This window comes from Chanodichthys erythropterus, chromosome 8 (genome assembly GCF_024489055.1).
Source record: "Chanodichthys erythropterus isolate Z2021 chromosome 8, ASM2448905v1, whole genome shotgun sequence".
NCBI classification, from domain to species: domain Eukaryota; kingdom Metazoa; phylum Chordata; class Actinopteri; order Cypriniformes; family Xenocyprididae; genus Chanodichthys; species Chanodichthys erythropterus.
Window position 1 is genome coordinate 5,483,164 of NC_090228.1, and position 24,650 is coordinate 5,507,813.

Sequence of the window (24,650 nt, forward strand, 5' to 3'; positions counted from 1 at the left end):
TATAATGCAGACTAATAATATTTGCTAATGATAAAAATGAATATCAAATTACTAAAGGGTGTTTTAAATAGCGATAACTTGATAAGTATCTGGCAGTAGCCATTCATTGAATTGCATTCAATTATCAGGGTGATGTTTGCCTGTACTCAAAGAATTATAATTGTTTAAATCTCCTCATTAGAAGTGTTGGTATTTTATATATAAATGATAGTCTGTACAGGCAGTCTCAAAAAATTTGTTTAAAATGCCATAATTTTAACCGATTGTGATTTGGTTTGGCTTGGTGAATGTAACACAAACCACGTGACAACGACTGTGAAGAAACAAGCCCCGCCCATTCAGGAACTTGATGCTAAATGCCTTTCTACCGGTTATTATGTAGCAAGTTTCCTATTGGCTCCAATGCTGATAAACGCGATAACTCGAGAGCAAAACTCACTCCTGCACAGAGACAATCATCTTTACAGAAGATATGCTATTCGTCACAACGTGAGCAAGAACAGCTTGAGGTTTTGCCGCAGTCATGTTTGATTTAAAGGGAGGGTGGAATCTGTCGTTCGCTGGATGCGGGTTTTTAGGGATCTATCACATCGGTGTTGCGAGCTGTCTTCTGGAGCAAGCGCCGTATCTGATCCGCGGGGCTACTAAGATCTACGGAGCCTCTGCGGGGGCTCTCACTGCATCCGTGCTCACTACCGAGGCATGTTTAGGTATGCAGATACCCAAAAGTGCTGTATTTGTAGGCAGCTTACTAAGCTTTTAAATCGTTCTTTTGTAGTTTCTTCTGATTTTGGTTTTCTAGGGGATTTCTGCATTTTGCTGCCTTAAAGTCACTATCTGAAAACTATAACCAGATTTAGGGTGGTGGTTAAATATTGAAATTGACCCAAATTTGTATTATTAGCAATTGTTTTTATGTTTAAGTGCCAAGTAATTGATATACAGGTTTTTTTTTTTTGTTTGTTTGTTTTCTTAGAATAAATAGTTGATGATTATTAGACGACATTTATATATATATAATATATATATATTTAACCTCCTGGGACCCAGGAATAGACTTCTGTCCTCTGTAGTGGACATTATATTTGAGTGATTTTCTCTGACATCATACATGTCACAGTTTTAAGTCTGGATGTCCTGTAAAGAGCACATTCAGGGCTTTGCAGAGATACCAGATTTTTAGAGGTTTCCCCATGACAACAACAACTTCTTGGTCTTTAATTATGACTGAAAATGAAAATTAGCACTCTTATGGAAATATGATAATATTTTGTGATTAAATTTAAAATTTATTTAAATCGGATTAATTTTCAAATTGTTTATTATAAATCAACATCTCAGGAAAATGTTATGGGGTTTCAAATCAAAATATGACTTTCTGTTATGAAACAGAACATTGATTTCATACATGTCCACTGTAGAGGACACCAGGACTTAAATCATGTTTATCAGGCATTTTAGGAGATACAACAAGTGAATAGGGAAAGAAATTATATGTCAGTATTCCTATTAATTATTAGATATTATTATGAAAATGTTACCAATTATTGCTCCCATTATTACACTTCTTTTTTCATTGCATGTTGCTCCAAAAATACATTAATATGCAAATTAGATACAGTGTATAGATACATTGTATTGAATGGGAAAACCGATGTATGGCCATTTTACCCTCATATTGCATAAAGTAAAATGGTATATCAATTAATTCCATTATATGTTTCATAACATAGTTGAGAATCATCTTTATACATAGTTTGGTTAAAAACAATATTGAAGCCTAAAAATTGATTGGTGATTAAAAAAAATTCCATTGTTTTTGCCTATAAATGTCATTTCATGTCATTTTATTTTTTAAACAACTTAGTCCTGGTGTCCACTACAGAGGACATATCATAACATATGAATAAAATATAATTTTTAAAAAAATGTATTTTTTAATTTGTTTCTTATGCTCTAAACAATATAATGACGTGAAAAAAATGCTAAATTCAAAAAAAAAAAAATGTTGGGTCCCAGGAGGATATATATATATATATATATATATATATATATATATATATATATATATATATATATATATATATATATATATATATATATATATATATATATATATATATATATATATACTCTGAAGCAGTGTTATTTATAAACTATTATAGTATTTGTTAATATTTTGGAATTAGCTTTTATTTTTTATATTTTCATTTCAGTTTAAGTCATTTTTATAATGTGCTTTTTATATTTCTGTGTAGCTTTATTTTTATTTTAGTTTTAGCAATTTTTGAAATCCAACTTATCTATTTAGGTTATTGTCACCAAGTCACGATTTCTCATAGACAACGAGACATGACTTGTCATCACATCTCTCATCACAAGACCAAAATATTTGAGCAGTGCTATCTGCATTCATTTCATAGTTCTATACTTTATTTTACTGTCTCATTTGAAACAAGACTAAGCTCTCCAGAGTTATATGTGAAAGCAAAATGTGCTTCTGTTCTGAGTATGTAATCCAGAAGCTTTTTCTATTGGGGATTTAAGCAAGAGCCAGTGCATGAAAGTGCCAGTTATGTGACAATCTTAAATATTGGAGTTTTCTTGTTGCAGCACCCAAGAAGGCTGATCGAAGAATTGTACTGGTGTTTTATGTAAGAATTTAGAAGGCAACTTATTTTGTTTTTAAAGCAAGCAATGCATAATCAAATACATGTTTGGTCAAACTCAAAGGTTGAAGTCTGTGTGATATTATCTGCATGACCGCATTCTTTCACTTTCGGGCTATATCTGAGCTAGACATCTGATTCAGACGCTAATCAACCTTTGGTTTGTTACAGGATCTGAGATCAAGATGAAAAATAATGTGCAATGTCTGTATTACAATTCATTTTGTGTTCTTGACTACTTCTTCATATTGCTTAAATCACTGTTTGTGTTTCTTTGCATTGCTGTAGAGAAGTGTTGTGAAGGTGTCATCAATGTTGCCAAGGAGGCACGGAAGCGTAATCTGGGCCCTTTGCACCCAACATTCAACATAGTAAAGGTGATACGTGGAGGCCTGTATCGCGACCTGCCGTCCAATGCGCACACTCTAGCCTCTGGTCGACTGTGTGTGTCACTCACACGGGTCATGGATGGGCAAAATGTCCTGGTGTCGGACTTTAGCTCCAAAGATGAACTCATCCAGGTTAGGGTGTTCACATAGAAACAGCTCAGGGTTTGATTTTCTGTCACTTTAATTACTTTAATAACCCATGTTTATATACTTTTATCTATTGGGGATTTAATGTTTATAATGTTTATATACTTTTATCTATTGGGACATGAAAATGATTTCATGGGGCCATAACATGACATCACATTAATTCTATATCTCATGATGATAAATGTTCTTAAAAATTATGTCATTACATTTTATTGGAGAGGTTCCCAAGAATCATTAGGTACATAAGAGCTCAATTTAACACATTTAAGAATCAGATTTTCCTTCAAAATCAGTGCAAAATAAAGTACAAATAAGCTGCAGATTCTATCTGGGTCACAACAAATGGCATGGCATGGCAAAAATGCATTTAAAAAGTAGCTTTTAAAGGTATTTTTAAACACCACCCCAAACTAACTGAAATGAAATAAGTCGAAGATGAAATACTAAAATGGCCAAAACTAGAACTTAAATAAAAATAGATTAAAGTGAAATAGAAATATTTTTTTTAAAAAGCACAAAATTAGTAAAACCTAAACTAAAATTAAAAAGAAAACTGAATATATATATATATATATATATATATATATATATATATATATATATATATATATATATATATATATATATATATATATAAGCTAATTTAAAATCATAATACATACTATAATAGTATATAAATGCTGCATTGACACAAATTTTACAATTCATTTTGATTTCAGTTCACAAGCTTGCGATTCGATTCAATATCAATTGGGACCTATCAGGTAAATAATACTACAGGATAAGCCCAGTTGGTACATTACTATAATATTAAAGGTTAAAATTAACTGATTTATAGGCTACTTACATTTAAATTACACATAAATTACACAATTTTTTTATAATAATGTTATAATAATACATTTTTAATATATGTATAACATAACATATATGTTTATACTCATTTTTATAGCTGAAAAAATTGTATTTCAAACCAATACTGAAAAACAGGTTAATGAATATGCAAAATAGTGCATATATTTAGCAAAATTCTCCTCTAGAATTCGTTTTTCAAGCTGACTGATAAGTTTAAATTGAAATTTAAATTAAATTAAAACAAGCTGTTTTATTGACGTCTTTCTGCGGTTGAAACACTGATTAACTGATTACATGTGACATGATATATTTCGTTAAGTTGTACTCTATCTTTCAACATACCTTCTGATGTTCATTCATGTTTATTTCCTGCTGTAACTAGTGATAAAGCGGAAGAGATGATTAGTTCACGTGCATTTAGCGCTACAGCGAACTGTCACGCCACATTAAACAGCATCAAATAATATGGTATTTATTGTTAAATTATACAATTTCGTAATAAAAAAGCTGAGAATTTGTTTAATATCAAACGTAACAAAGCACAAAACTTATTGCAATTTAATGTATGGGACTACAAAGCTTTGTTTATTCATTCAACTGAAAAAATAAACTGAAAGATTCATTCTTGGGATATCAGTTCTTTAAAATGAGAATCGATTAAAATTGAGAAATCAGTATTTTTAACCCAGCCCTAATAAATAACCCTGCTTTAACTGAATTGAATCTTCACTTTCTCCTTTTCTTTCTGTTTTCTCTCCACTCCCAGGCTCTTATTTGTAGCTGTTTCATTCCTGTATATTGTGGTTTAATCCCTCCTGCCTTCCGTGGTGTGGTAAGTGTTAAGGTTCATAACAGAAGTGATGTCATTTGTAACTTGAGCCAATCCATGAAGGTGAGGTGACATGGCTAGAAAGTTGGATTTATTTCAAATGGGAGAATTAGGACATTGCAATTGGCTTTTATTGTACTTCAAAAGAATTCAGGGCACACTGACCTAACTGGCCTGAATAAGAGTATTAAACGTGCTTGTTGTTTTGATTTTCTGGTAGAACTATTACTTCATGTGTCTGCAAATAAACCTCCCTCCTCTCTCTCTCTCTATAGTCTGAACATTCTGTACTTGTTCTTTGGAAAGGGGAGGAGACGTCAATGTATAGAAATAGTTGACAGGTTAAACAGTTTGTTTAAAGGTTCATCTCTGTTTACCTTAACAGTTATTTAGTTACTATATGGAATAATGTTCCTGGACTTTATTCAGGCAATACAGAGGATACTTTAGAGTAGGCTTTTGCACACATGCTAATTACTAATCATGACTTGCATTGAAAAATAAAAGCCAGATTAATGAAAATCTGTCAAAACTTTAAGTAGATTAAGCTGTGGCTAAGGTGGTTCATTGAGTAAATTTAAGCAGTGAAGTTGACCTGTTAAGACAAATAAAGGCTATTATGTAAGTCTTGTGGTCTGATCACACCACCACGTTACTGGTGGTCAGTCCTGAATCAGCCCACCCTGAACTCAGACACACTGAGATTCGCAATAGCCTGCGAATGCCAGTGTCTTGGCTCATTACAAACAATAAATTTCCCATGAGGGATCAATAAAGTACTGCTGTCTGGCTAGATATCATTTATTCATTAGGACATGGTGAATGTGGAGTGGCTTCCATGGATGTGTATTTATATATTTTTTTAATATTATAAATGTAATATTTAAATATTATAAATGGAAACATTTTACCTTTAAGCTCATTTATTAAAATAATGGTTCTATAATCCATATGTATTATTTTATCCTTCTGTCAGTCAAACTCAAAATGTAAAACTTAAAAAGAACAGTGGAAGAGAGTAAGTTTGTATGGTAGTCTTTACATTCTATATTGAAATTGTTTAACTGAAAAAAGTGATATAAAATTATGTATTTAGCTTGTTGACATTAACTGAGAGGCTGCCTGTAATATTTGTAAAAAAAAATTATACTACTACATTTACAAAACATCTATATTTAAAAGAATATATATATATATATATATATATATATATATATATATATATATATATATATATATATATATATATATATATATATATATATATATATATATATAATATTTTAAACATAAAATGTTTAATTATTTAATTATAATAACACACACACACACACACACACATATATATATATATACAGTATATGAATAAGACCTCAATGAGACCTAAAGTAACATATCTTACTTTTTCTTTCTCGTCAGCGTTATGTGGATGGTGGAATCAGTGATAATCTGCCCCAGTCGGATCTGAAGAACACCATCACAGTCTCTCCATTCTCAGGAGAGAGTGATATCTGTCCAAAAGACAATTCCACCAGCTTCCATGAACTGCGTTTCACAAACACTAGCATACAAGTCAATCTAGACAACATGTACAGACTGAGCAAAGCACTGTTTCCCCCAGAACCCAAAGTAAGAACAACAAACACATTCATATGCCTGAGAGTGGTGTGCATGAGATGCAATGCAATTACACAATCACTGTCTTTAATATGCCTTTGAGATACATGCCTCATGTTTATCCCTTTGTGGCTGTTTGCACTTTGACCTTCCTAGAACATGAACAGTACAGTTCAAAATTTCAGATTTCAACATAAGCATAAACTTAATTAAGAAATTAAGCCCTTTAAAACATTTATTTACTGTCAATTTAGCAGTTTCACTTTGATGGATATTTTGGATCATTAGTATTCACCCATTTCACTTGCCATGATAATTTCTGTTATTTCTATTTGGTTTTAAATGGTAAAAAAAAAAAACATTAATCCAGGGTTAAGTGTAGTAAGGAATTCACTATGACCTATTTAATTGGAGTCACACATGTTCATATTTATCTAAGCATAATTTAATTACTTTTTAATAATGAATTAAATCATGGCTATCACACAGTGAAATGTCTCTGCATGTGTTTGGCAGGTGCTGGCAGAGATGTGTCAGAGTGGGTATAAAGACGCCTTCCGATTTCTCCAGGAAAACAGTGAGTGCTTTTTTTATCTTTAGTATCTCTTTATCTTTAATGTTCATTCATACTTCATGCCAAATATGATATGTGCTGTGGTTTAGAAGATAACCGGTCATGTCTCTTTATAGATTTGCTACAGGCGGCATGTCCAAGAGCAGACATGGCTCTGATTCAGGCCTCGCCCACCTGCTGCTGCCCAGGCAACAAGAATCCAGTCGTGGTGGAAACCACAAAAGAGTGGGTGCTGCGGAGACTCCGCCTCTTGAGAAAGCATCACTGGTGGTTGGATGAACAGCTTGTCGATAACCTGCCAACGCCCATGAAGAAAGGTAGCTGGATCAGTCACTGAATTATACGTAAAGTACTCTTATTATGCTTTTTTTTTTTTCTTCCGGATATTACTTTTTGTGTAGTGTGTAATATAGCTGTTTGTGAATGTAAAATCTCTGCAAAGTTTCAAAGATCAAAGTGCACGATAAATAAAGTTATTGTCTCCCAAAAGAAAGAACCAATTCTGAACTGCTGAAATGAGTCTGTAATTCCAGTCTTATAAACCTACATTTGTAAGAAATTGGCATAATGCCAGCCTATGGTCTTCACTGGCTGCCTGCAAACACTATCGGGTCTTCTATGAACCAAGAAGATGCTGTTTTCTGCGCTGCGAAAAGAAGATCCACTTTGCTTGCTCTTTTAAAGGCTGAGGACATGAGCTCGAATTTATAAAGTAAAACCAATGCCATCATTACTGTTCGTATTACTATGTGAAGCCTGAAATTCAGAAATGGTAGTGGGCAAAATGTAGCATATCAATTCTTCAAAAAGAACACAAAGAATGGCCTTCTCAGCTGCCATAGCTTCAACTCTTGCGTCATCAGAACAGAGTGTTCAACGCACCACTGTTTCTGTTTAAAGGTGCCCTCGAATGAAAAATTGAATTTATCTTGGCATAGTCAAATAACAAGAGTTCAGTACATGGAAATGACATACAGTGAGTCTCAAACTCCGAAGAACAGGCGAATGTCAACATAACACCGACTGTTACGTAACAGTCGGGGTGTACGCCCCCAATATTTGCATATGCCAGCCCATGTTCAAGGCATTACACAAGGGTAGCCAGTATTAACGTCTGGATCTGTGCACAGCTGAATCATCAGACTAGGTAAGCAAACAAGAACAATAGCAAAAAATGGCAGATGGAACGATAATAACTGACATGATCCATGATATCATGATATTTTTAGTGATATTTGTGAATTGTCTTTCTAAATGTTTCGTTAGCATGTTGCTAATGTACTGTTAAATGTGGTTAAAGTTACCATAGTTTCTTACTGTATTCACGGAGACAAGAGAGCTGTCGCTATTTTCATTTTTAAACAGTTGCAGTCTGTATAATTCATAAAAACAACTTAATTCTTTATAAATCTCTCCAGCAGTGTAGCATTAGCCGTTAACCATCGAACACAGCCTCACATTCATTCAGAATCAAATGTAAACAATATAACAGTATACAATACTCACATAATCCGACGCATAATTTTGAGCTGAAACTTCACAGACACATTCAGGGGACACCTTAGACTTATATTAAATCTTTTTGAAAAAAGTTCTAGGGCACCTTTAAGAAATGGTTTGCAACGTTTTGTCGGGGCTGAACACAGCCCAGACTGGGTCATCTCTCCAATCAGAGCAGAGTAGACCAATCACAACAGACTGGGCCATCAGACAAATCAGAGCAGGGCTGTGGGAAAGAGGGGTTTAGAAAGAACGAATCCTTGATCAAACTGTTTCAGACATTAAGAGAATTGAGGTGGCGCTGCAATGTATATTATGTATATAATGTATATTTGATCTCTGATGCATGTAAAAAATATTGTAGGGCTCCAAATCAAAATTAGGAACCTTTAAAATAGCATAATAAGGGCAATTTAAATTTATTTTTAAAGCTGAAGACTAAAATTGTTAAAGACTTTAAATTGTGACTGTGACTATGTAACTTCATTCAACACTATGTGCATGTGTTCACAGTGTTTTGCGACGCCTGCAGAGAAAAGCATGGTCTGCTGGCACAGGTGACTGGTTTGCTGCCACTGCGCGTGGCCTCCTACATGCTGATGCCGTACACGCTGCCAGTGGAATCAGCATACTCTGCAGCTCAGAGGTCAATATCATCACTTAACATTGAACTCTCTGGCTCCAACTTCTCCAATTCAGGCTCTGTTTGGATGTCAGAGTGTTGTATCCAGATGATTTTTTAACTTCACCTAATGTGTAATCTTCATGTTTGAAAGGTTTTGGGAGTGGATCCCAGAAGTCCCTGCAGATGTGCGCTGGTTTGCTGAGGTAGCAGGAGGTGTTTACAAACTGGCATGGAAAGGTGCAGCATCAGAGACAAGCAGGTAAGATCCCTCAGGAATCGTTCAAGGTACTTCTCGGCCTCAGACGTCACAAATTATTGGCTGAACAAGGCTGAAAATCTAAATGATATTACACAAATATCTTAAGTTTAGTGTTTGGAATAAATGTGTGAGATATAAGATATAGCTAGAATTAGAATAAGAAATCAATGTTATTCCACACAACAGCCAAAATCAAAATGTCTTGTCATCTTTATTGTGCAGTGGCGCCCCCTTGAGAAGATGTGTGAGTGAACCGCCAATGGTAGATTTACAGATCACTGACTACAATGAACACATACCTCATTCTGCCAGCAACCTTGATAGTTACAACTGGACTTTTCCGGAGGACTTTCATGTGGCTTCTTCTGTCAACCCCCCGGACGGTCCTTATAACAACACCAGCCCCTCTTCTAAGCAGATGGGCTTTCTAGGCTTTTTCGTTGGCTCACAAAGTAATAATGAGAAGCAAATGGACCAGAGCAAAAACTTTTCAGCTTAGGAAACTATATACATGACTGTCTTGGTCATGTCAAATTTAGGTAATGGGAGAGATGAGCTTGAGTAGATAAATGCTCTGGAATCTAGCGTCAAGAGTAAATATGTCAAGCACTCCTCCTGTGACATCTTAGACATTCTCCAGATGTGCCTTTCTTCTCCATTCAGAACCAAAGAAGTGTTTTGTAGCTTGATCAGCCTGTACATTATGTTTTGTTGATGTGGACAGTGTATGTATGTCAGAGTTTACATTGTAATTGGTGCTAATACTTCTCTAAGACCTCAAAATACTTTGATATGTGCCATACATGTCCGTGCCACAAATGTGTATAATAAAATAAACAGTTTGAGCCCATTAATCTTGTTTTTGATTTCATATAACATGCATTACTGAGCCTGTTCATCTTCCATTCTCACAGCACTTTCTTGTCAAATGGTGACATTTGTAATTAAATGGTACTGAAAAGAAAGGAAATACATTATAATGTAATTTGTGTGTCAGAGAGTGTAATTTATATAACAACTGAAGACAGTTTAAGAAGAAATTTTTATTGTTTACGTGGGTATTATATTTCATTAATTACAACGTTTTTATTTTTAAGTGATTTAATGTAAAATGTTTCATTTCACTATCAAAAGTCACTTGTAAAATAACTTGCAAAAATAAATTTTCGGTATATAACGCGGATTTCTGGAATGTTTTATTCTGATTGGTCAATCAAAACAGTTGAGCGGGAAAATAATTTCTTTTAATGACGCTACGTGTTTCGTGTCACTCGAACAGGCGCCATCTTGCGACTCAGAGCTGTCATAAAAATGGCCTCGGATGATAAATATATTGAGCATAAAACCTTTTATAGATAAACAGAAGAGAGTTGTGAAGAACAACGAACCAGTAAAAAGCGTAAGATATGTGAAAATAGATCAATATTAACTTGTAGCTAAAAGTAACTTAGGAAATAATAACACAAAGTAATATTATTGCGGTGTTGGTCTTGTTGCTGGGCCGATTGTTTTCTACATTGCCATGGACTATTTTCTAACTATGTAATGTATGATAAAATAATAATAATAATAATAACTCCATTAATAAATTGATTTATCTACTAAGTAGCTGTTTAATAATGACTCAAAAATTATCCTTAACACGGTTAATTCAAAGTAAAAATGAAACGATAATGATTTCATTTTATACTGTGTGTCCCTCATAATTTATGCCCGCTTTTTAAACTTAAAATTGGCATGAAATGATCGGACTCTTGATAATATTGCAACCATAGACTGTAAAAAGATTACAACACATACGGGAGTTAAACTAATGGTGCGTTCAAGTCTTCCTGGGAAGTTCGTATTTACGAGGTGGGAAATCGTGTGTACGACGGTAGGTGCGTTCAAGTCACTTTCGTCGGAGTATGATGGCGGTGTGCCTTCTCTAAATTAATTACACAAAATTACAACACTTCTGCTTCTAGAAAATGTAGAGCAAATAATGTACATTAGTTGTATGTTGCTTTTTTATGTTTTTTAATTAATTTATGAAGCTGTTGTAAACTTTATTGTTGCATATTACATTTTTATACTGTGATGCTATTGTATTTTTTGCTGGGAATCAGCTTACTTTGTTGTAAATAGAAAAGCCTGACAATTCACTGCTAAATACCTGTAATATTGTGGTATTTCGCCATGTTTCTGACTGACACGCCCCCAACTCGTACAGATCGGAGCTTAAAGAAAATTACGAGCTTCCCACTGGTATTTACGACATTGTGGTGGCATTCATGTCAGTTCTGCTCGTAAATACGATCTTTCCGACATGACTTGAACGCACCATGAATCAGACGCTCTGGCCCTTTAAACGTGTTACCCATAATGCACCGTTGTACAGGACACACATGTGAGTTGTCAGAAACAAAACTAGCAAAGATGCAGAACGGTAATGTCAACGGAGAGGAGGATGAAGAGTTTCAGGTCTTCCTTTCTCTGCACAGTCCCGCTTTAAAGGCGGCTAGAATCCCTCCGCTTTACTGGAAGAGTCTGCATTTAAAACTTGCCAATGAGGTAAAGTACACAACCATCACTGCTGTGAGTGTATGTGTGCCAGTTTGACAGTGTCAGGATGTAATTTGACTTTTGTGAAACTGCAAATATTCATTAATAGTAGTTTAATTTAAATAATAGTCGTTCTGTTACATGTATAAACCAAGTACTAAGACTAACTAGTATGGAGTGGTAAATTCATTTATTTTCTTTCTCTTTTAGGTGTTTGATGCTGGTGAAGTATTTGGGATTATGCAGGTGGAGGAAGAAGATGAAGATGAGGACAATGAACGCAGAGCCAATCCTGGAGCTGAGATGGCTCATAAAGTGATTGTGACCAGAGAAAGTGGCCTGCAGGCTGCTGATCCCACCAGGTGAGGGCAGCATTGACTCATTTATTCGGTTTTGAAGATTGTAAGTATATTGTTTGGGTTTTCAGTTCTCTGTTATGTAACCAGCTACCCCACCTTCTCATGCTCTCTCTTGTAAGCTGTTAAGTCTCCATCGTTAGTCACTCAAAAGAAAGTGACAGGTGCCAGCACCCACACAGGAAAGAGAAAGTTCATGAGGTGTCACAGAGATGGAAACGGTTCTTTATCTCAAAATCTAGACCAGTTTCTTGCTACAGGGGCGAGTAGCAGTTGTTTTTTTTCCTGAAGAGTGCAGATGGAGAGGACACAAATATGAGTTGAATGCTTTAAATATGCACAAAAATGTAAAAGGTGTCATGTCAGATGTAGAGTTTTTAAAGCAATTTTCTACAACTTTTTTTTTTTGTTTTTTTTTTGTGAACGATTCCTTTAACAAAATGTGCAACGGATGGAGGCAAAAGGTACGCTTTCACAAATGACAGTAATAAACAGCCACTACTAATTGCATGTTACGTATTTTTAATCTCCATGTCCTCTGCCTTTAACAAAAATGATACAAAATGGAATGTTTATATATGCCATGATTGATTTACGTTCATATATGTTTGTATTGTCATGATATTCTGATATGACATCCCTGTCGGCCATTACTTTTGTTTGTGTGTGTTTTTTGCAGGTGACTGGCTGATTGCAGTGTGATTGGGAGCACAGGTGTTTCTCGTTCTATTTAAAATCAGCCTCTTCCTTTCAGCGTGTTCTCTGCTCCAGTTCTGCATTGCCTTATTTGAGAGGTTGAGTGCATTCACATCACAAAAAATCTGTCAAAAAGTCAGCCATCTAGGGCCATAAGTATGTACACAAAGAGCAAAAAGCTGCCACAAACTCCAACGCAGAACCGGAGCAGAGACCACGGCGAAAGGAAGAGGCTGCTTTTATATAGAATGAGAAACACCTGCGCGCCGGTGCTCCCAATAACACCGCAATCAGCCAGACACCTGCAAAAACAAGCGCCACACACACACACACACACACACAAAACCAAGTTACGGCCAACAGGGAAGTCACACTGAGGTATATAAAAAGAGGGTATTGCCTTGGTACATGTCTAAGACAGTGTGGTTATATGTGACCCTGGACCACAAAACCAGTCATAAGGGTCAATTTTTTTGAAAATGAGATTTACACATAATCCGAAAGCTGAATAAATAAGTTTTTTTTGCCATTGATGTATGGTTTGTTAGGTAGGAATATATTTGGCTGAGATAAAGCTATCTCTAAAAATAAAAAAAATCTCCTTTAAAGTTGTCCAAATGAAGTCCTTATCAATGCATATTACTTACAAAAATAACTTTATGTATTTATGGTAGGAAATTTACAGAATAACTTCATGGAACATGATCTTTACTTTATATCCTAATGATTTTTGGCATAAAGGAAAAATCGATCATTTTGACCCATACAATGTATTGTTGGCTATTGCTACAAATATACCTGTGCGACTTATGACTGGTTTTGTGGTCCAGGGTCATGTCAACTAGTATTAAAAAAATCATGTTATCATGGTAATTTGTCCAAAAAGTATTATATTGCCAAGGTACATATCCATGAAAACATGGTATTACAATGGTAACTTTTTGAGAGTTTTTCGTGTGCAGACTTATTGCAGAGTTGTGTCGTGAATCGCTGTTAATTATATTATTTATTATAATTTATATTTATTTATTATTATATATTTATTTATTGTTATTATTACATTTACATTTATATGCATTTACACTTATACGTTTGGTAAAGCGACTCGCATGCATTAAAGCTACATTTATTATTATTAATTTATTAACCTTTTTTCTGATCGTGCATTATTGGGAATCAAACCCATGACCTTGCCATTGTTGGCGCTATGGTCTACTGCTTGGTTGGGTTGATTTTGAAAATGTTTTCTCTCTGTTGGTTTGTAGTGTGTTTCTTGTAGATCACGCCTGGACGTATAGAGTGGAAAGTGCCCGGCAGCAGCTGCTGGAGATTCCTGGTCTGCTGATCCGTATGGCCAGTCTGATGGGTCTTCCCTTCCACGGAGAGGCTCCTGATCCGGACATCGTGGATCTGGTCCTGGACAACATGTGGAAATACAACCAAACCTATCAGCTTTCCCAAGGGGTAAGAGAAGGAGAAAGTTCTATTAAAGGGTCTACATGTAAGAATTTTCATGAATTGATTGCTTTTATATTGCCAATGTGTGAACAGCTTGCAACGAAACTTAAAAAAACGAGACTTTCCCCAACTTCCTAAGTTGTCTATGAAAGCCTGTAGACTAATTTTTATGTGAAGGACTTGGGATGTTTTTGCTGGGGAAAATCAAAAGGATGTGCGTTTACATGCACTTCCGAGAACCTCTCTTCTATTCAATGACACATGGAATAAATCCTTATGTTCAGGATAATGCCGAAAGAGCCATTCTATACTGCAATGTCAATGTGTCATGCAAAGAAAAGAGATTAATTCAAACTATAGTCACACATAGCCAGATGTGGATAGTCCGTAGTCTCATAAGTGTAGTTTTAATTAACTCATCTGTCGACATGATGCCGGTGAACAAGGGTTTCAGATTTTACATATAACTCTTTAATACTACAGTGTGTGTTCAGAGATTTGATGTTGCTGCCGAATTAAGGTTTGATGATAATGATGTTGCAGTCTGCAGAAGAAAAGGTGCCCGTTTGGTACATCATGGACGAATTTGGATCTCGGGTTCAGCACTCTTCCCAGCCGACATGCTGTATGGCTCCTCTCTTCTACTCTCCACAACAGATCGCTTACTCAGTGCTGTGGCCACTGCAAGACCTGGGGAATGGAGGTATGCAAATGCAAAAACAAGTACAAAATCAGAGCAAAGGCACAAAATAAGAATAGTTTTGCTTCTGAACTTTCTGTTGTACTTTAATATAAATGTAATTACAGATGACAGATACCAAACACAGACACCCTGAATATACTCCCTAGAATACATAATTGTCTTTTCCAAAATTTATTCAACTCAAACACTTGGCAACAGTGTTGGGGGTAATGCATATAACAAATAACTTGAGTTGCGTAATCAGATTACCTTTTCAAGTAACTAGCTAAGCATTACTTTTAAATTTACACCAAAATATCAAAGTTACTTTTTCAAATAAGTAATGCAAGTTGTGTAAACATGATGGTTATTGTAGTTCTAGATTAAATCTGAGCATTTACTCATCTTATTTACACAAAAACAGAGTCAGTATTACTCAAAATGAATAAAAACAGTGAAATCTCAGAATTTTGCACAAACCTGCAATAATTAAATATTTTAAATTAAGCTAATATGCTTTTATGTATTTAATCTCACTTAATAAACCAGTGTATTTGCTGCAGACCTTCAATGATCCAATTCAACCATACTAATAAGCAAAAATTACTTTAGATAAACATTTGTGAGGCTTATTCATTTCACTTGCTTGGCAGAAGGTAAGGAATGTTCAGGGATGTACCAGGCATAGATAAGGAGCAGGGAGGGAGGGAGAGAAGTGCTGTGCACATTTGAGAGCAGGTTTTTATTCTCACAGTTAGTAATGGTTTTGTAGTGTTTCCTCTGCAACATAATATAAAATACAAGCATACAGTGCGAACGCATCACTCAACTGGTGTGTTTTCTTAATGAAGCAGTCAAGCTGATTGCCGAATTATTCTGAATCAAACGCACGGTATCAGAATCATTTGTAGCTAGCCACAATTAATTATATGTTCCCCTGGCTTCTTTTTAATAATGGCAAGCCGCCATCTGCCCTATTTTGTTTTAAAAATCATCAAAAGAACATATTAAAAAAACCTTTAATATATGGTTTTTGGTGCAATGAGGAGATCCGGGACTGATGATTAAATCTTTTTTATTTTTTTATTGCTTAATAAAATATGATCAAATAATAAATGATGGACATATAGATTTGAAATGGCAAAAATTAGAAACCAACTTCCAATATCTATAAAATATATTGAGGTAAAAAATCTAAGTATTATCTAAGTAAAATGTCAGTAAAAATCTTAATAAAAAAATCTTTATTTTAAGGAAAAATAAAGCTGTCAAAAGCTCTCTTTGAACCAGAAAGCAAAAAGAGCAATAGTATGAGTCAAGATAGAGACTGTCAAGATCTAGAATAGGGGTGTCCAAATTCGGTCAGCGTTCAAGGTCCAAAGTGCAGTTCACCATATTTTGCTAGACTTCACATGATAGAAAAATTAAAGGTCTAGTTCCTCAATTCTTAGTAACATATCATGCTTGTGAAATTTTAATTCTATAAATATCATGTACTTTAACCTGTTAACTCATTGGCCCACCGGTGGGCCCACAGCCATTACATATTTAAAACAGTAATATTCTATACTAAACTTTGACAAACTATATATCATTTGAAAGCTTAGAATCTCTAGTTTTCATATTTGGTGATAAATGATTGTTAATAAATTACATAGGAGCAGTAATTTATCAATTTGCATCAAGCATATTTTCATACTCATAAGGCATGCACAGACCTTTATTTTGAAATAGCGATGAACATGAAAAATCATTAAAGATTGGTTGAAACATGTTGGTTTTCATGCCAAAAGTTCAAAAGATAACCTCCATTCAAATTTTGTGAAGGTCTGAAAATATTCTTAAAAGAAAAAAAAAAAATACATTCATGATTGTGGCGGCGATCTATAACCCACATACATGTTGTTTTTATGTTTATTCGAGGCTGAATTCATATCAAATTCTGCCAAACTTCCCATACTACTATATTCTATATAGGATGTCTACTTCATAAATAGTATGAAAATAATGGAAATATATGATTTAGATCAATCCAACCACTTATATGGAAATGGAGGTGCCTTTATATGGTCAGTAATGGAGCCTGGTTGTCATCTAGTGAAAAAGTGTGGTATTGCGCCCAAACAAAATCTTACTGAAAGCTGATTTTTTTTTGAGAGAGAGAGAGAGATCAACCTGAAATTTGGAACAAAACTTGTTCAGATTTTTGGCTTTGATTTCCTTGCAGTTTTAGAGTAAAACTTGTATGGTAAAATATATATTTTATATAAAATAATATATTTTTACATTTTACATTTTCAAAAACTTAAACTTCTATAACTTTTTTTCTATTTCACTTACATAAATTATTTTTATTATTTCTACAATGATCTGCCAAATTTCATCTTTAAAACAAGACCAGCCTTATGTCTATATTCCAAAGTGTTCTTGAATTACAACCATTTAACTTTGGATTGTGCATTTTCATGTCTAAAAAAAAGAAGGAAAAAAAAGTGGGGATGACCGTTAACAGTTTAACACCCTATTATTTACACATTCCAGTGGAAACTTTCAGAAACCCAATGCATGGGTGTGCAACAGAATTAGAAAAACAACACAAGTCAACAGTATAGCTTTGGAAAAAAAAAAAAAAAGCCCATGAAAAGAAGCACTTAATGGATATTTCATAATGTACAAAAATATATGATTTCTATATGGTTAAGATGATAAAACATAAACACAGGGAATATTAATCTTTTCTTCAGGTCTCCAAACCACCAGTTTTCAATGCTACTGCATCCTCACTCAAAATGATTCAAAATATTTGCTTAGTTCTCACCAAAGCCTGCTCTATTTTGTTGTAGATCATTAAACCTTTATGCTGCCTCTGAAGTTTGAAATCACTCTCGTGAGGTACCTTTGTTTGCAGACTCAAAGTCTTTGCTTGATTGGGCAGCGAGGCAACAAGTCACCTGCCTAAGCTTTCGGAAACGGCCTTTATCTAGAGTGTGCATGGCCTGTCCTTGACTACACTGATAACAAGCTTTCAGATATTTGTATTCTTGAGGGAGAGCAGACTCTATCTCCAGGTGTCTGTGTGATTTTGTAGCTTTGTGCCAGCTCTAAGGTGGGATAATTCAGCTCACTCCAACATTTCCTAATTTAATAATTTGTTATTATCAATCCAAAAATCAATTTATCAAACATCATAAATCGATTAGTTTTTCTTCTAATGTACACTATAACAGAAACGGGTCAGCTTAGCTCAAAAGGAATTAATAAGTGTATTTATAAGGAATTTTGACAGAATGACCAAATTGATCAAATTAACAATCACCATAGACTAGTGTTGGGGGTGCAATCTTCTCTACTTGAAGAAACTCTGTGTTTTGATGTCAAAAAATATACTTTATTTAACAGGAAAAACAAAGCTTGAGTTGGTTCACGAAGCAACTGAAAAACCAGCTTTCATACAGGCACACATATTATATAAACTTTTCTATATCTCAATTCCCAGACTTGGTCTCCCCACAACTTGGCTTTGTCAGTATTGTTCTGCATCTCCTCTCCTCCAGTTTAGCCTGTACCTCCAGTTCCAGTCGGGACCCCTTTCACTCCCCTCCAGTTTGCCTATATCATTTCCAGATGTTCAAGGTTTTTGTGAGCTCATGAGACTACAATCTCATTCTCCATCTCGTCCTTATAGGAAATCGTGACTTTGTGACTAAACTTAGAAATCAAAATTTTCAATGGAAAAAAAAAAGAGAAAAGACCAATTGACCCTATAATGACATTGTCTTTATTTTATAACTCTGTTCTCCTTCCATCACATTAATCAACATGTTATCTTCTCAGTCACTTGGTTCCTAATATTTTCACTCATTCTATAATGAAAATGAAATGTTTTTACCCATTATAACAGCATTTGGGAATTAACATCCATTTGAATTAACATACCAAACATCACATACTTTCTATTAAATATTCAGTAATTATTCATGATGGCATGGCTAATCTGTGAATAAAGAATAAGTTATACATTACAGACAAAATAAAGCAATAAGCCCCAAGAAGCTGTGCTTTACAATGAATTTAGAACAGCTAAGTAGTGTACTCAAAACCCTCTTAAGCCCACAAATTACCTACTGTTTTTCAGCAAACTCAACGGTCCTCTGAGAAATCTAATCCCGTCTGAATGTGAATGTCTTTTATTGCATGCATTGTATTATACTTATGCTGCTTCTTGTGTGTTTCTGACCTACCTGACCTACCATTTGTGCACCAATCTTTTGCATGCTTTCATTTCATTTCAATATGGGTGGTATTCAGTGAAAAAATGAAATTATAAAACGAATTAAAGCTGCAAGCAGCGTTGAGAGGGCCCTCGCACCCGGGCTCACCACCACCCGTTGGCCTCAGGAAAACAGTGAACAGTGGGCGACATGCATTTAAGTGAGTGAATACAGGAGAATTATGCCAAAGTCATTTCGAAATGCCACACTTCCTGCGGCCAACAGGTGGCGCTTTTACCGTAACTGAATTTTTCCATGTTGATGTCTTCAGCCCAGAACTATTTTCGAACATGTGAAGTTTGAAACAGATCGGACATTGTATGTCTGAGTTACAACAAATTCCTGTTTCTTTCGTGGCGTTAATCGCATAAATTAGCACTCAGCCAAGTGTTGCATGATTTAACGTGTTTCTAGCATGTCTGGTACTTCGTGGCATGATGAAATGTGACTCTGGTAGTGAATTTCAGTATAAAGCATGCCACTTCCTGTTGCCAGCAGGTGGCGCTATGACTAACTAAATATTGTCATATAGATGTCTTTAGGCCAGGACTCTTATCACACATGTGAAGTTTGGGGCAGATCGGACATTGTATGCCTGAGTTACAGCAGCTTCCTCTTTCATGGCGAAACATCAGACTTTGTCAGGCCGCCACAGACACGCCCTTCAGCGAAAACTCAAGATCTTTGAAATTTATCATCGCTAAGGTCTTAAGATTAGACTGACAATATATGATGTTGATCTGGTTAAATCTCCATGAGGAGTTAATCACAGTGTAAAACATGTCATTTCCTGTTGCCTGCAGGTGGCGCTATGACTGTAACTGAATATTGTTATGAAGATGTCTTCAGGTCAGGACTCAATAAAGCATGTGAAGTTTGGGGCAGATCCGACATTGTTTGTCTGAGTTACAACAACTTCCTGTTTCATGGCGAAACATCAGACTTTGTCAGGCCGCCATGGACACACCCTTTGGTGAAAACTCTAGATCTTCGCAATTTAACGTCACAAAGGCCTTTAGATTAGACTGACCAAAAATGACATTGATCTGATTAAATCTCTAGGAGGAGTTCATTAAAGTACAACGTCTGGAAATCGCAAAAACTGCACAAATTTTGCAAAGAAAATTCAAAATATCTGACTTCCTGTTGGTTTTCAGATTTCACTCCAAGAGACTTTTTTGTAGGTATTGGGCTGTTAGATGTGTGTACCAAATTTCATACCTGTACATGAAACATAGTGTCAGCGGCACTTCGTTTAAATTTTTTAGGTGGCGCTATCGAGCCATTTTGCCACACTTAATTCTGAAATCTATATCAGACGTTAATTTTCACCACTTCTGACGCATCTGCAAAGTTTCATGAGTTTTCGAGTATGTTTCGGCCCTCAAAGTGATTCACCTTACATGGCGAAACATCAGAACCACGCCCTTCAACGAAAACTCAAGATCTTTGCTATTTAACATCTCAAAGGCCTTAAGATTAGACTGGCCATATTATGATGTTGATCTGGTTTAATCTCTATGAGGAGTTAATCCCAGTGTAAAACATGTCATTTCCTGTTGCCCCCAGGTGGCGCTATGACTGTAACTGAATATTGTCATATAGATGTCTTCAGGTCAGGACTCAAATAAAACATGTGAAGTTTGGGGCAGATCAGACATTGTATGCCCGAGTTACAACAACTTCCTGTTTCATGGCGAAACATCAAACTTTGCCAGGCCGCCACGGACACGCCCTTCAGCGAAAACTCTAGATCTTCGCAATTTAACGTCTCAAAGGCCTTTAAATTAGACTGACCAAATATGATGTTGATCTGATTTAAGCTCTAGGAGGAGTTCGTTAAAGTACAACATGTGGAAATGGCAAAAACTGCCAAAATTTTGTAGAGAAAATTCAAAATATCTCACTTCCTGTTGGGTTTACAAACTTTGCACCCAGGGGCTTTTTTATAGGTATTGGGCTGTTACATCTGTCTGCCGAATTTCATAACTGTACGTGAAACGTAGCACGAAGGGCGCTTAATTGAAATTTTGTAGGTGGCGCTATCGAGCCATTTTGCCACACCTAATTCTGAAACCCATATCAGATGTAAATTTTCACCACTTCTGATGTGTGTGCCAAGTTTCTTGAGTTTTTGAGAATGTTTAGGCCCTCAAAAATGCGATTCACTTTGGAGAAGAAGAATAATTGGCTGAGCAATTCCAATAGGGTCCTCACACCATCGGTGGGCCAATAGGGTCCTCACACCATCGGTGCTCGGGCCCTAATAAATGAAGCCAAATCACAAAAACGACAATGATTTTAATATCAGTGTCCGGTAAGATACTTGTCTAGATGTCTCACTCATGTGGGTTTATTATGAGTTTATTATATTATGATTATTATGGGAGCTGAACGAGGCCGCTGGAGCGATTGCGCAACACACTCCGTGAGCGGCGGAACTGCACACAGTTGACACAGATTATGACACAGTTGCTGGCACCGCTTCCGCTTTTCCGGTCATAAATTTGAGGTAACGCAGCTCTGTTTATTATATTAGATACATTTGAGTGTGTTGAAAATTGATGTTAAAATGTTACTCTGTGCGTTTACTCGGCGGCTGTAGTGAGACACTTGTTTGAGACACACTGCTGTAAGCTGATCGATTTTAGAATATCATATTAAACATAGGATGTCTTGTGTTGATAAATGGCGTCCAATTAATTTTAAAACGTATTGTATGATGGACAAAATTATGTATTACTGTTAATAAAAATGAAGCTGCATGTGATTATGCTATGTTAGCTACTTGACAAAATAGTGTTTTTCTCTGAAGCATGGTAAAGCATGGTACTTGCGGAAAATCAAGAAAATTGATTTAAACAATAAGACCAAACGTGTTGAGCTATATAACAATTTGTTTTCTGTCAAATATATCAAAGCAGTTGTTCCCTTGTCTATTAAAACATGTAATATATTAAAGCATCTTTGGTGTTTCCATGGTTTCTACAAAATAAAACCGGAAGCAGAGGAAGACCAAGGGTAACGCGGGTATGACGCAATTGACAGGCGACTCCTCACACGTCCCGGAGCCTTGGTTAAAATTGCAAATTTCTTACGATTTACAAATAGTTGGAAACATTTGAGATATTGTAAGTACTCAAGTGAACAAAATATATAACACTGGCCTAGTGGTTTTTGAATATTTTACTGGAAAAATATTACATATTGCACCTTTAAGTATGTTTTTTAATAATTCATTAAAATTATATCTATAAATAATAAACAGTACTTAACAAATTTATTAGACCACCTGTCATAATAAATAGAAAACACAAGTATTTTGGGAATCTGTCAAACTAACAATTTTATTGTCACTTATTAGGCAAATAAACTGAAACAACTAAATAGTCTTTATTCACACATAACAAATCGATTTTATTTTGATTTTGTTTAGCCTCCTTTGGCCTTGATAACAACTTGCGTCCTTGCTGGCATTACTTTTATGTACTTTTCCATAGTCTCTGTTGTTATTGAATTCCAAATAGTTTCTAGTTGTTCCCAAAGACTTGCTTTTGATAAAACTTCTATGCAATTTATCTTTGAATCCATTAATTCCCAACAAAAATTATATAAACACTTCTGTGGCTAAACAGCTTACACATACTGGTGTGGATTAACCATTACAGAAACATAAATTATTTTGGAAAATACCAATACGGTTTGTTTAGGACAGCTGTGGCACAAACCTTACATTGGGTGGTGGTCTAATGATTTTAAGCACTGTATGTCAAACGCAGTTTAAGTAAAGAGTGCCAGAGAAAAACATGTTGTCTGATTCAGTATCAGTGTTGTCAGATGAGATGTTGTTAGAATGTAGGTTAGTGTCATTATTTGTCAGCGTAATTTTTTGCACAATTCGTCTCTCAGCCTCTGTCTCGCTCTCTGCATGTATTCATTATATGCATAAATGCATTCAGAATGTACTCATGCAGGCAGTAAGGGCAAAGATGGTGGGGTCCCCCCTCCTCTGTTATAGCAAGACTGGTTGGTGGGTTTATTTGTGGGCCCACAAGGCAAAGATGGACTCGTTATTCTCTGTATAGTGTGTTAGCTGGAAAGGTTTTGCATGCAGGTTTGATGTTCTATTTATCAGGAGCAATTTCCGTCTTTTTATTAAGTTCATGTTAGTGTTGTGTATTTACCATGGCAACTGTTGTCTCTGTGGTTTGTGAAATTTTTCATATTCATTTTTCTTTGTATGTTACATGATTTGTCCTGTGCATGTTAATGATTTCTTTGGGTGCATTTTCCATCAGAATTGATTACATCATGTACCTTGGTATCAAAATATGTCTGTTTCTATCTCTGCAGACATGAGATAATCCAAGTCAAAACAGAAAGTTATTCTGTGTGCCTTACAAGGACCATGGTGACCTAATAAGACCTGCTATGGTACATTTTGTCTTTATATGCATTATTAAATTTTTGTTGTATATGTTATCCCCCCCCCCCCCCCCAACCTCCCAATTATTCAAATACACTTCCCTACACTCCTTGACTGCATCAAACGATTTGGTCTTACCTTGGATTGAGAGCAGTGTACACACTGTCCACACCAGCTCAGTCAGGGTCCGATGCTCTTGAGGCTCGATGGAAGTAAGTAAATTACAGGTATCGATAATAGTTTATGTATGTAATTTAACTCTGAGACTTGTTTAGAGAGGTTTACGAATCACCAAATACAATTGTTTTGGTTTAATAACAAGATACACAATAAAAAAATACAAAAACATAAAATTTAATTAAATTCACATTTATTTGTATAGTGCTTTTCACGATGCATATCGTTTCAAAGCAGCTTTACAGAGAATGCATGTCAACATTACAATTAATTTACAATCACTGTTAGCAGTTTAACTGAAGGTATAAGCAATGAGCTCCTGGAAAAATGAATTACATATTAATAATTAGGATATATAGAAATTTGGGAATGTGCATGTTGATCCAGATGATTGCATCTTCTGAAGTCCTCGCAGGAGTTGGCACCGTCTCTTCATAGGTGTTGGTCATCTGAGGTCTTAAGAGGCTGAATCCAAACTGAAGCTTATGTCCTCTCTAGTCACCTCGGGTGGGTGTCACGACTGAAACCGTATTGTTGCAAACTTGTCGTTCAACCATGTTGGTGAATGACTTC

General features: G+C 35.3%; 2 protein-coding genes across 3 annotated transcripts in view; both read left to right on the forward strand.

Moving 5' to 3' along the window:
* Positions 1-376: 376 nt before the first annotated feature.
* On the forward strand, positions 377-10,614 carry pnpla3 (patatin-like phospholipase domain containing 3). The gene is made up of 9 exons (XM_067391572.1): positions 377-710; positions 2,958-3,190; positions 4,830-4,895; positions 6,312-6,521; positions 7,026-7,086; positions 7,200-7,400; positions 9,097-9,229; positions 9,360-9,467; positions 9,690-10,614. Exons 1-9 carry the CDS (start codon positions 524-526, stop codon positions 9,964-9,966), a joined length of 1,476 nt encoding a protein of 491 aa, XP_067247673.1. The 5' UTR covers positions 377-523; the 3' UTR covers positions 9,967-10,614.
* Positions 10,615-10,778: 164 nt separating this feature from the next.
* ttll12 (tubulin tyrosine ligase-like family, member 12) overlaps positions 10,779-24,650 on the forward strand; it is a 48,829-nt gene continuing 34,957 nt past the window's right edge. Inside the window, exons 1-4 of one of the 2 annotated variants that reach the window (XM_067391575.1) lie at positions 10,779-10,866; positions 12,222-12,373; positions 14,329-14,527; positions 15,065-15,224. In XM_067391575.1, the coding sequence (XP_067247676.1) occupies positions 10,789-10,866; positions 12,222-12,373; positions 14,329-14,527; positions 15,065-15,224 (589 nt within the window). In that variant the 5' untranslated portion in view covers positions 10,779-10,788. Of the gene's footprint in view, positions 10,867-11,296; positions 12,021-12,221; positions 12,374-14,328; positions 14,528-15,064; positions 15,225-24,650 lie in introns of those variants that run through there. The other variant, XM_067391574.1, reaches the window with a different exon arrangement.